Source organism: Macaca nemestrina, chromosome 15, assembly GCF_043159975.1.
Source record: "Macaca nemestrina isolate mMacNem1 chromosome 15, mMacNem.hap1, whole genome shotgun sequence".
In the NCBI taxonomy this organism is placed as follows: Eukaryota; Metazoa; Chordata; class Mammalia; order Primates; family Cercopithecidae; genus Macaca; species Macaca nemestrina.
The window spans coordinates 90,238,491-90,251,598 of NC_092139.1; the positions used below are offsets into that span (position 1 = coordinate 90,238,491).

Sequence of the window (13,108 nt, forward strand, 5' to 3'; positions counted from 1 at the left end):
GCAAGGTGGACTGTATCTGTAATCCCAGCACTTTGGGAGGCTGAGGTGGGAGGCTTGAGCCCAGGAGTTCAAAGCTGCAGTGAGCTATGATTATGCCACTGCACTCCAGCCTGGAGACAGAGTGAGATCCTATCTCTTTAAAACCTAATAATAAAGGCCGGGCGCGGTGGCTCAGGCCTGTAATCCCAGCACTTTGGGAGGCCGAGGCGGGTGGATCACGAAGAGATCGAGACCATCCTGGCTAACACGGTGAAACCCCGTCTCTAATAAAAAATACAAAAAATTAGCTGGACGTGGTGCTGGGCGCCTGTAGTCCCAGCTACTTGGGAGGCTGAGGCAGGAGAACAGCGTGAACCCGGGAGGCGGAGCTTGCAGTGAGCCGAGATTGTGCCACTGCACTCCAGCCTGGGTGATAGAGCGAGACTCTGTCTCAAAAAAAAAGAAAAGTAAAAATAAAATCTGAATTATGTATTCCTTTTATAGTTACAAATACTTTAAAATGTGGAATAAGGTGCCCCTTAAAAGAAAGTCAAGGCTGGGTACAGTGGCTCATGCATGTAATCTCACTGCTTTGGAGGTTGAGGCGAGATCGCTTGAGCTCAGGAGTTTCAGACCAGCCTGGGCGACATAGCAAAACCCCATCTCTACAAAAAAATAAACAGAATTAGCTGGATGCAGTAGCACGTACCAGCCTATAGTCCCAGCCACTCAGGAGGCTGAGGTAGGAGGATTGCTTAACCCCAGGAGGTCGTCAAGGCCGCAGTGAGCCAACTCCACTCCAGCTTGGGTGACAGAGAGACCCTGTCTCAAAAAATTTTAAAAAGTCGAGGTGGTTCCCCAAGAGTTGGCATGGAGAGCACACAGCCAGCCTTAACTGGCTCCTAATGCAAGATGGGGGCAGTCAGATGGTGACAGCTTCAAGTTACAGAGGTGTTTTGGTTTGTGGTTTGTGTGTTTTTTCGGAGATGGGGGGTCTCACTGTGGTGGCAGGCTGGGGTGTAATGACTGTTCACAGGCACAGTCATACCATGCTGCAGCCCTGAACTCCTGGGCTCAAGGGATCCTCCTGCCTCAGCCTCCTGAGTAGCTAGGACCACAGGCACGTGCCTAGCAGCAAATTGCAGAGGTTTTTGATGAACTGCAAGTATTTGCTTAGAGTCCCTGATCTGGGTTGTCAGGCTGAGTCATAACTTTTCTTAACAGAACAGCCCTGCCCCACTCCCGTGCCCCATGCTCCTCCCTGGCAGAGTTGAAGCCACAGCCTGCAGGGCTGAGGAGCCCTGTACGCATCCCACCTCCCCACACCAGATTCTAACAAGACCAACTCACAGAGGATCAAGGCATTTAATCAGACCAATAAATTGCCTCATCAAAGACATCTTTAAGCGAACCTGTATTTTCAGATAACTTTTTTTAACCACGAGTGTGTGGTGGGGTACACTACAGCAGTCTCCAGTACATGTGGTGCGTGGCCTGGACCAATGCTCAGGGGGCCATGTTGTCGCTCTCGGCTTCTCACCATCCATCAGAGCAGGTGTCGTTGCAATGAAAAGGGCAGAAGGTATCTTCATGTGTGGGCACACTTTGAGATACACCCTGACTTGGAGGATCTTTTACGTGCTTCAACAACCAATGGAGAATGAGTTGTATTTTAATACATGGTGCTTTAAAGGTCATTGATTACTGGCAGGGCGTGGTGGCTCACTCCTGTAATCCCAGCACTTTGGGAGGCTGAGGTGGGCGGATCATGAGGTCAAGAAATCGAGACCATCCTGGCTTACACGGTGAAACCCTGTCTCTACTAAAAATACAACCACCACAAAAAAAAATAGCCAGGTATGGTGGCACGTGCCTGTAGTCCCAGCTACTCGGGAGGCTGAGGCAGGAGAAATCACTTGAACCCGGGAGGTGGAGGTTGTAGTGAGCCGAGATCACGCCACTGCACTCCAACCTGGCAACAGAGTGAGACTCCATCTCAAACAAACCAAAAAAAAAAAAAGTGTCATTGATTACCACCCATGTCCTCTGGTCTGTACTGTCACCCCAACAGGTCATGGTAGAGGCCAGCTTCAGCAGCCTAGGGGCCTCTCTTTGTATGCAACAACTAGTAAGTCAGCAAGATGCCACGTGTTATACCAGGCCCAGGCGTGACCATGCAGGGGCAGCCATCTACAGCTGGTGGGTGGGACGGGTTGGGGAGTCATAGGTACCAGGTAGCCCTTGGACATGCCCGCCCTGCCCTGGGTTTGGTTTTGTATTTTGGAGGCCGTGCAGGATCTGAGGCCTCCTGTGTCCTCCTTGGCATCTCCTAAGAGGGTCCTAGCATGTGTTGGTTACATATTTTTCTTCCTTTCCTTCAGAATATTGACATTACAAACTTTAGCAGCAGCTGGAACGATGGGCTGGCTTTCTGTGCCCTCCTGCATACGTATCTCCCTGCCCACATTCCATATCAAGAACTGAACAGCCAGGATAAGGTAAGCCATGGAGGGCCAGCTCCTGGCACCCACCTCACAGGGTTGGAGGGCTGAGAACCAAGGGCAGTGCCTGCCATCAGCAGGTCACATGCCACAGCGCTGGCTTGCGATTGCCTCGTGCCAGCTGGGTCTTATTCTGGATCAGGTCATTCATGCTGAGCCCACCAGTCCCTGACCCACCTTGTGTGGAGTATTTGGTTGGTTCAGAATTCCCCAAGCGATATCATTCCTGGTGGGAGCAGCCAGTCGTTCCTGAGTGACTACATTTAGGATGAAGAGCTTCACCAGGAGGGGGCCAAGGCAGGAGTAGTCAGGCAGTGCTCCTGCCTTCTTGGCAGGGCTGACCAGGCCAGGCCAGCCTCCTGCCACCTTGAGGAGGGCTGTCACTCCATGGCCCATTCTGCACTGTGGGCCTTAGAACTGGCAAGAAACACCAACCCTGTGCACTCCAGGGCATGGGGACAGGGTCAGGGAGAAGCCCTGCCCAGACGACCACTGGAGAGGATCCAGGCCTGCAGCTCCCGCCCCAGTCCCCTGCTTCCCCCATGTCAGCCCCCAGCTCTGCAGACAAGCCTTGAAGATCCCTGTGGGGGAAGCTCATTTGATGAGTATTCCTAACTAGCTTTTGGGGGCGCTTGTTCAGGCGCCATAGCATTGGTGCGTCAGAAGTGGGATTCTTCAGGAGTGAGGAAAGAACAGGTGTTGGTGGGTCACTCTGCAGCAGGTCGGGAGGGGAGGGTGGCTGGGCCTAGTGCAGGGTACTTGCTGCAGACGCAGAAGCTCAGGCTCCCAGCGTAGGTTTGTTGTGGCATCAGGTAGAGGTAAGTGTGCATCTGTCCCAGGCCGTTGTGGAGACCACGTGACTTTCTCCGTGCCTTGTTCATGCACTCCTGTGACATGGTTTCTTTTACAGAGAAGGAACTTCATGCTGGCTTTCCAGGCAGCTGAAAGTGTTGGCATCAAATCCACACTGGTGAGCCCTTGTGCCCCTAAGTCACTGGCAGGGCCCTCCTTCTGGCTACGAAGAGTTCAGTCCTGTTTAAGCTGAATCCTCGTGGGCGTGGGGTGGTGTGGCTGCCTGATAAAAGGCAGCTACGGGGTGCTCTGGGGCCAAGGGAGGGTCCCATTAAGGGTGGCTGCAGATGGGGGATCTTGCATCCTGGCGCCCAGCACTTTATCTCACGTAAAACGCCCTGAGGATCCCCCTGAAAGGGTGGGAGGCCTGAGACCATGAGCCCAGCCAACCTTACCTGGGATGGCTCCTCGCAGTCACTTCTTCCATAAGGGAATCCCTTGGGTCAGAAGAAAAATGTCACATGTTTATAAATCTCGCTGTCAAAAACACCACGCCAGCAGGTCCCTCTGCCTTGTCCATCTAGAGGGAGAGAGCAAGGCAGCTCCCAGCCAAGGCAGGTGGCTTTAGAGGCTCCTGCACTTTCTCGTGATGGTGTGGGGAGCCACTGCTCACAGGACAGAAGTGTGGAAACCCGGCGTGTTCTCAGGTTTAGGCCTCTCACGCTTCTACCTTGCCGAGCCCGACTTCCCGGGAGAAAACACAGCGTCCGAATCCAAAGCCAAAGCTTCTACACCCAGAGACACTTGTATGAAGTAAACTGAGTGCTGCAGCATTGCACGGTACACACAGACCATCAGGGGATGTTCAGAAAGGGCGGAGAGCCCACAGGCCAGGCCAAGCCCCAAACAGTCCTAGATCTGGGGCCCTCCAGGGCCACCTCCTCATCCCCGTGCCCCCACCCTAACTTGCAGCAACTGGAGGTGCTGTGAAGAAGCATTTACACCCATGTTCACTCAGAGTGTTCATGCCACAGGTACATCTAAATCCCTGGAAATGTGCTTTTTTTAGGGTGGCCTCTGTTCAACTGTTGTACAGGGAAAAATAAGTTAAATATTTCCCCATTCCCGAATATTTTACAACACGTGTAAAGTTCCGATATATTAAAAAGCAGGCCTTTTTCCCACCCTCAAAAGCTTCTATAGTCAAGATTCTTGGATTGACCAGACAGGTTTTCGTTTTCTGCACCAAGTCACCAAGGGCGCCCTCCTGATCCTGCATGCTCAGTCTCACGTCCTGTGCTCCTCACCCACGGGAAGGGAAGGATCGCTCAGGCCGGCCCCTCGGGACACTCCCCACGCCCTCAGCAGCAGCAGTGTATCACTTTTTGAGGCCTTCTGTCGCGTGTTAAAGACTGTGAGACACTGGAGTGGGATGGGGGTGGGTCCACGGTTTCCCAAGTTTGTTTTCCTACAACATCAGTTCACCGGTCACAGGTCACTGGCGTTCAGCAGAGCACAGTCACAGAGCAGAGTCTTGGATGATTTCAGACTGTTGCCCATGGTGAAAGCCATCAGAGTTGGTTCTGGGAACCTCCGACACAGAAAAATTCTCCTAGGCCAGTGCCTGGGGCTGAGAAGGGCTCTCAGAAGGGCCTCCCAAGGAATGGTTTAAGAAAAGAGGCAGGTGCGGGGAGGAGGGAGGAAGTTCCCCCGCCCAGACTGGACGAAACCCCGTTCTGCAGAGCCGTGAGCAGGGAGGCACCTTGCCTGTCGCTCTGGGGCTGGGGTGGGTGGCCTGGGTACAATGCTGATGCCCAGGGAGGAGGTGCTCTTGACCAAGCTTTAAAAACATGTAATTAGTCCTAGAAAATCTTTCAAGGCCCCATCCAACCCCAGAAGCCCATGTTGCTGTGGCAGAGCCCATTGGGACAGCCTGGAGGTGACCTGCAGTTCTAACCAAGCCTCTTCCTTGTCTGTCAGGACATTAATGAAATGGTACGGACTGAACGGCCCGATTGGCAGAACGTGATGCTGTACGTGACGGCGATCTACAAGTACTTTGAAACCTGAGCATGCTGGGAGGAGCCGCCCCAATAGTGGGGATACCCCTCCACAGTGACCAAGCGACACCAACGCCATTAGCTACGCACCCCTGTAAAGCTTCCAGCAACTCCAACTCTGAGCTGCTCCGCAGCGTGTGAGCCTCCAGCTTGGGGCTTCCGTATTGGCAGAACTCAGCCGTGTGGCCCACAGCTCCCACCAGGGCCCCTCCCACATGACCCATCCACTCAGGTCATGTGGGCTCAGCACACATCCCATAGCCCAGTGGCTGCTGGAGTTTTCCTTCTGAAAAGAATATTGAACTACACTAGTGCTCCAGGGCACCAAACAAAAAGGGCTTCATGCACAGCTGAACTTGGGAAAAGGGATTCAGTTCTGTGGGAAACTCACTGGGGTTGATGAAGGCTCGGCTGTGGCACTTCCTGACTATTGGCTGGGGTGGGTTCCGGCACTGATGAGAACGCAGGAGAGTCAGTGCCTGGCAATTCCCAGCGCCCTGGGCCCTTCACTGTCCTAGTTCGGAGGAGCATGTCACCACAGACGGGTCAGCTGCCCCACACCTGACGGGGCTGTCCCGGCCGACGCAATCCAGGCGTTTTCAGCCTGAGCCAGGAGAGTATCTAGAGGGCGTGGTGCAGGCGTGCCGGGGCTGGGGGTGCTGCTGCTGCTCTCGCGCGGCTGGGCTTTTTGGCAGGAAGCAGTCCCACGGTCCCCTTGCCTGGAGACTGCGACCTGTCTTCCATCCTGGAAGGGGTTTGGAGTCCCAGCTCTGGCTTTAGATTTCTTCATCATAGGGAGTTTTTCTAGTTAAGATTTTTGTTTTGTTATGAGCAATACTGGAAAAAGTCGCTCCTGTTCTGTTAGTACCAAAGTTACATTCTTTCAATAAGCATAGACATCTAAACAAGATCTGTACGTTAGCATGGTGAGAGCAAGGAATGAAGCGGGAGATAGGAGAAAAGTAAACAACTTTAGGGAGCCCAGGCAGTGTCATTTAAACTCACTGAGTCACTAAGACATCATCCTCCTAGGCCAGAGTTTAAGAAAGTGCCTTAACTCTTCTTGTGAGGGCAGCCACTGCCCTCCATGGCCAAGGCAGGGGCCTCGTTCAGGGCTCAGTGATTGAATTGTCTCCCGCCACCATGCCTGCCCTCCCCAGCTACTGGGTCCTTGCCCCCCGTGCCCACCCTCCCCAGGTGCTGGGTCCATGCCATTTGAACCAAAGCCTTATTTAAAGGTGGTCACTGGAGATGCTTTTAGGCTGGAACTCAACAGCTCTTTTTGGGAATAGGGATCTCCCGTGTGCCTAATGCAGCAGCTATTGGTTTGAACAATGTCCAGACAAGACGTGTAGCTTTGAGAATACAACTGTGTGTGGCACCTGCAAAGCACTATGAGGAAGACCAGCCACCAGTGGAAGCGGGTCACTGCCCCACAGACTGGTTGCAATGAGGGGCTCCCAGGAGGCCCAGCGAGCCCGACTGTGGGCTGAGGGGTCTGCTTCAAGCACGATGTTCTAGACCAGGAGTTTAACATGCCTGCGTAGCCTAGAATGTGGTTATTATGAAAGGGGCTGTGTATGTGGGTGTGGCTGCCAGCACACCTGGTCACCAGATGGCCAGGAACTGCCCATCAGCCCTGCCCAGACGTCAGCCTGGGAGCTCAGGCTGCTGCCGCCAGCTGGATACCCTTTGGTGAAATGCCCGTTTTCAGCTAAGGAGAGGCCAGGCAGGCAAAGTCATGCCACAGAGCATAGCAGAGACCCCCGCAGATGCCTGGCCCAGTCCCCCCATCTGAGTTGTCTTCTTGTTGCTGTTCCTCTGTTGATGGCCAGCTCTGCTATTGGCATGAGCCACTAATGTTCGTGTGAGAATTACTGTTTTTATATGTCTCTCCATTTAGGTGTCCTCAGTTCCCATTTTTGCTCTCATTTGCCTTCACAGAGGCCAGTCCACCTATCCAGATCCAGCTGACTGGTCATGGTTTGGTTTATTTATTTTGTCCTTAGGGGCTGTTTTGCCCTAAGAATGAGGGGACTTCCCCGGGTCTGCAGTTCCCAACTTTATTCTTTGCTGGCCATGCAAGCCCAGCCCTCGTGCATCATGGGATGAGGGGGTAGGGATCCCCAGGATCTTCTAGAGGAAGGTGGCCATGGATGGATGGGCTGTAACTGTGTTTTCCCTCTGGGAGTCTCATGGGTCCAGCATCAGGCCTGGGGTCAGCAACAGGGAAAGAGGGTGGGCATGGGGAGGGCCTGGCCCCGCCTATCTAGAGGCTCACCTTGGGCCCCTCCTTGGGGAAGGTTTGCATGCAGAGCTGCAGGGGAGAGGGTTCCAGAAGCATTGTCTTTTGCCTCATCTAATAGGATCCTTAGAACACTGTGGGCTTTAGGAATGACTATAGATGCTCACACATGTTTAAAGCGACATTTGGAGATGCTCTCAGTCCTGTGGCACCTGGCACGAAGCCTCCAGGAAGCCACTTTGCCTCTTCTCCCTTCAAGCACAAGCTTTACTGCAAAAGGGCCAGTCGCATTTCTATTTCTCTCAATCCCAGGCTTCTGTGGACTAACGATACTTTTAAATGTTGTTCTGGTAAATATTCTTGAATGTATTAAAATGGCTGAAACAACAAGCTTGGGCTTTTCTAGCTTGCCCTCCCCTCCCTGTCGTCCCTCTGGCATCACATAAACCAGAACCCAGCTGCCTCCTGGGACTGGCTGTGGAGAGGAGGGCATCTCTGAGCTAGCCTGTGGCCCTACCCCAAGGCACACTTCCTCGTGTGGGAGGATCCTGACCAGGAGTCCCGGGTGGTCTCCCCTGGGCCACAGCACATCACCGTGTGGCCTGGGGCTGTGGGACAGTGAGCCCTGTAACCACTGGGGTTCTGTGACAGATGACAAGACCCCAGAGACAGTGGCAGAGCTGCCCCTAAGAGAGTGGAAGCCCCTACATATCCTGGACACATGCCTTCCCCAGGGACAAGAGGAGTGTGACTGGAGGGGTTTTGTTTGTTTCGAGGCATGTATCATCTTGGAAATAATTGTCAGGATGTATAAAATAAGAAGAAAAGTATACTACCCAGAGGCAACCAGATAAACCTTTTTTTCTGTGCATTGTTTTTGTTTTTGAGACGGGGTCAATGACGGCTCACCACAGCCTTAACCTCCAGGGCTCCAGCAATCCTCCTGCCTCAGCCTTCCGAGTAGCTGGGACCACAGGTGTGTGCCACTATCTCCAGCAGGTTGTGTGTGTGTGTGTGTAGAGATGGGCTTTTCGCCGTGTTGCCCAAGCCGGTCTTGCACTTCTGGGCTCAAAGCAATCCTCTTGCCTCTGCCTCCCAGAGCCTTGGGGTTACAGGTGTGAGCCACTACAGTGATTGTGAATGCACTGAGCTGGCCTGGAGAACACTCATCACCTTGTCCACGTCACGTGCAAAAGGCCCATGGTGGTGGTACCTCCTGCATACGAGGGCATGTAGTGAATGCGCTTCCCAGGTGGACTCTCCAGGGTTGGGAGCCCAGCAACTGCCTTGCCCTTGAGTAAGCTGGGCGTTGCGCTATGACCTGCAAGTGCTCATGAGCTGCACCCCTGGGTGCCAACAGCCGCAGGCACCCTGGGGTGGGCAGCGGGCAACAGCTGTAGAGCTGGGAGCTGGGTGTGGAAGGACTGGGGCAGGACTGGGCTTGGATTCAGCTCCTCCCTGCTCAGCAGCCCCTGCGTTGTGTCCTCTGCTGTGTGGAGGGGGTTCTCCCCTAGTGGTCAGCAAGCATCTGTGGAGCCTGCTGGGCAGGCCTTGTGTGCAGCGGCCTCCACACGTCAGCAGGGGACCGCCATCCCCGCCAGCGCACCTGGGCCTTGTCCTGGGCAACACAGACTCCTCCGCCGTCCCCAGGAGGGGCAGTCACTCCCAGACCCTCCGCCCGTCCCGCCTGCAGTTGCAGCTGCCTTGGATGCTGACTAGGGTGGCCCTGAGGGGATCCTTCTGTCCCCAGTTACTGACTTGCGGGGCCTGTCCACAGTGCTGCTCCCCTCAATTTGGAGCTGGCTCTGCTGCTCCCCAGGGCAGCACCTCTGGGGAGGGCATCTCTTCTACCTTGACTCAGAGAAAGTTCCAGGATCTCTGAGGGGCAGCTTAACAGGTGGAAGGGGGAAGCTTTGAGATTCCAGGGAGAGGAGAGATTGCAGAAGGATCCCTTACACCCCTTCAGCACCCTGAAGGGCGTGCGGTCCTGGGCCCAGATGCCATGCCCTGCCCCAGCAGCCCTGCCTGGCCAGCTCTGTGGCCCCAGCCCCACGGGGCCGGCACTTCCTGCAACCTGGGGGTAGCCTGGGTTCTATTTTATGTTGTCCCTTAAGTGAGGAACCAGGGCAGACAGAACCGGTCTCTACATGCTCAGAGCCGCTTCCTCATACATCAGGTGAGGATAGACTCCTGGGTTGCTCAGATTCGGGGCTCTGGATTCCAGCAAGAGCTTTGACCCCAACAGGTCTGGACCTTACTGGGCATCTACAGGAGGCTGGGCTGGGCACAGGAAAGGACTCCACCTCCCTGGCCTGACTGGCCCCCTCAGGCTGAGAGTGTGTCGGGGGCATCCTGCTGTGAGGCAGGGGGAGGGGTCTGGAGAGACCAGGCGCAGCCTGCCAGTTGACCGCACCAGGCCCAGAGCAGGAGCTGAAAGGTCTGGTCTTTTGTCTCCACCCTCCTGTGTGTGTGAGGAAGGGGTGGCAGGGGGTCTGCAGTCTTAAGAGCCAAGCAGAAGGCCGGGCGCGGTGGCTCACGCCTGTAATCCCAGCACTTTGGGAGGCCAAGACGGGCGGATCACAAGGTCAGGAGATCGAGACCATCCTGGCTAACACGGTGAAACCCCGTCTCTACTAAGAATACAAAAAACTAGCCGGGCGAGGTGGCGGCCGCCTGTAGTCCCAGCTACTCGGGAGGCTGAGGCAGGAGAATGGCGTAAAGCCGGGAGGCGGAGCTTGCAGTGAGCTGAGATCCGGCCACTGCACTCCAGCCTGGGCGACAGCGAGACTCCGTCTCAAAAAAAAAAAAAAAAGCCAAGCAGAAAAGAAGGGCCAGGGCAGGCACCCACCAGGTATGAAGCAGATGTGCCCGAGGGGAAGGACAGGCCATCACAGGACTGGGTTGCACCCAAGACTTCTGCCAAGATGAGCACTGAGGAGGAGGCAGGACACAGGTCCTCCCCAGGTCAGCCACCGACACTTGGGATGTGCTGGGGTTGTTTCCATCTCTGCAAAGCGGGGCCCCCTCCTGGGCCCTCCTATCAGGCACCCTCTCTGACATGGGGTACAGAGGCCTGGCGGGTCACGGGGCTGGGGCCACAGGAAGAGTGGGCAGGTGGCTTAGAGCCATCAGGGTGATGAGTGGTGAGCCTCGGCATGAGGGCTGAAGAGGACTGTCACAGCCCACCCTGGAGCTCGGGCTCCACTCCCCTCGGGGCCTGCTTTCCCATCTACGCCAATCATCCCCACGGCCGGGTTGCTAGCAGGTTGCTGTTTGTCCTGACACCCAGAAGCAGAAATGGGGTGAACATCTTGAGTGGGTAGGGGCGAGTTGGAGGATGATAGCCAGTGACTCGGAGATCACTTCCTCCGTATGTTTCTTCTGCCTTTGCAGGACCTCTGTTAGGATAAACTGGAGCCCTGTGAGGTCCCTGCCCCACTGGAGAAGTTGAGGAGCACCCCGGGTGACCCAGGCGGTTTCCAGGGACCCTTTCCCTGCTCACCGGCTGCTTGTCCTGCGCCTGGCGTGTCTTGCTCCTGATGCAGCTCAGCTGGCCTCAGAGCAAACAATGAGGGCCAGAGGCCACCAGGTGCATCCTGGGCAGGAACAAAGGGCCGGAATCCTGGAGCAGAGGAGGCCCAGCTGGCCCCGCCGCCTGGCCTGAGGATCCCGGAGCCTGGATGGAAGGAAGGGTGGGCGCCCACAGCCTTTTCAAAGCCTGCCTGGGGCTGGGCAGGGAAACCAAAACCCGGAGACAGAAGCCGGGGACTGCCAGGGGCCTCCCTGTGCCCACCAAAGGGCAGTAGTTGCACTCGGAGGATTTCTGCCCCTTAGCCTTGTTGCTCCCTTGGGCCTGGGGAGGCGGCCCAGGCACCTGCACAGGGACCTTCCCCAGCCCCACAGCCTTGATATCTGAGGACAGCACTCAGCTGAGGTGGGTATGGGGCTGGCGAGGGGGCAGCAAGGCCAAGACTGAGGAGGTGGCCTTAAGGTGTGTGGTGCCGAGAACACAGGCCCCTTCCTGGAGAAGAAAAGCCGGCCCGTGGGGCAGGCAGTATGGGGACAGCCCTCCCAGGTGCCGTTCCCCATTCCTGAACTGGGCGGCCTGGCCTGTGCCCAGTCCGTGGGCAATGGCATTGCTGGAGACCTGGGCCAAGGCACCTGACAGATGACACAGGACCGTGGGGCTCTCTGCCTCTGAAGGGCCAGGGAGGAGCCCAGTAGGGGAAGGGTGGGGGCCTGGCCTGAGCCTGCCCCTCACAGCCTCCTTGGCGCTGGCTCCTCATGGGTGGCTCTGAGGATTGTGGAACTGGCTCTGGGGCTGGAGCCACTCCAGGCCCTGCCTGACCACCCCCGGTCTCAGGACACAGTTCCACTGGCACCAGTGCTGAGGAATGAACTGCCCCTCGAGCCCTAGAGGTGAATGTTAAGGGCTTTGGCACTGTGACCCTGAGGACCAACTTTAGAACAAAGTCATCACTCCCTGCGTGAGGACGTTGCGGCTGCGCCCCGCCTGCTGTGGGACTGGTGTGCACATGGCTAGACCATGCATGGGAAGGTCCACACAGGAAGGTTGCGGGCCCCAGGATGGAAATGGCAGAGGAGTCATTGGGGTCCACACTGGGGGACAAGACAGACCCTCAGAATCAGCTGAGAGCTGGTTTCTGCCTCGTGAGCCCCCGGAGCCCCTCAGGAAGACTCAGGACGCTCGGTGCATGTTTGCTGAGTAAGGGCTTGAATGAATCTGGGCCCAGCAGGTGTGGGCGGGAGGGGTTTGTCCCCACTACAGGAGAGGTTTTATCTTGTGGGGAGCCCCAGAAGTAAGGATGGGGAGCCAAGGATGGGGGCAGGGGAGGGCCCCATGGCCATCAACATCCCTCACCCCTACCTTGTGATTTGACTTAACCTCCAGGAGGGGGCAGGACAGACACGAGACACTCATTTCACAGTGAGGATATGGGTCCTGGAAGGTCTGCAGGAAAGCCCAAGCTGCTGGCCCCAGGGCGGTGTCCCCACCTGGAGGGGGAGCTCCTCCACTAAGGAAAGCCAGGGCCATGGGAGAAGGAGGGCAGGCGAGCTCCTTTGAATAGAGAGTCAGCAAAGGCCAGGATGAGAGAGAGAGGGGGCACCAGGGCCAGGTCTCTTCGGAAAGACCTGGGGACAGCGCCCCAAGAGTCTCATGTGGGTCTCGCCCTTCGGAGTTTAACTCAAGCTATCTGGGTCCCCACACATCCCAGGGTTTCCTCCTCCGCCTTGCGAGGGCCCCACTGGACATTAGGGAACATGAGGACCAGGAGAGCCGGGCTAGCTGAATGGGAACGGGGGGCCAGGCTTTGATCCCAGGAATACACCAGGGAGGCTGCCAGATGCTCAAGGCTGCATCTGGGCAAGCAATGGTCACTGCCATGGGCCTCATGCTCCTCCCAACACACTGGCCAGGTGCCTGTGTGCCCACTTCCCACCCACCCTCTCCTCCCTGCAGTGAGTGGTGGCTGCTGTGATAGAGATCATGCCCCCAGTCTGCCTTCAGC

General features: G+C 56.2%; 1 protein-coding gene across 6 annotated transcripts in view; it reads left to right on the forward strand.

The window, feature by feature from the left end:
* Positions 1-13,108, forward strand: part of LOC105498490 (sperm antigen with calponin homology and coiled-coil domains 1 like) — a 160,733-nt gene that overhangs the window by 137,719 nt on the left and 9,906 nt on the right. For 5 of the 6 annotated variants that reach the window (XM_011770637.2, XM_011770640.3, XM_011770639.3 and 2 more), the window contains 3 exons: positions 2,361-2,477; positions 3,391-3,450; positions 5,253-7,967. In XM_011770637.2, coding sequence (XP_011768939.2) covers positions 2,361-2,477; positions 3,391-3,450; positions 5,253-5,342 — 267 coding nt within the window. In that variant the 3' untranslated portion in view covers positions 5,343-7,967. Of the gene's footprint in view, positions 1-2,360; positions 2,478-3,390; positions 3,451-5,252; positions 11,270-13,108 lie in introns of those variants that run through there. The other variant, XR_011613941.1, reaches the window with a different exon arrangement.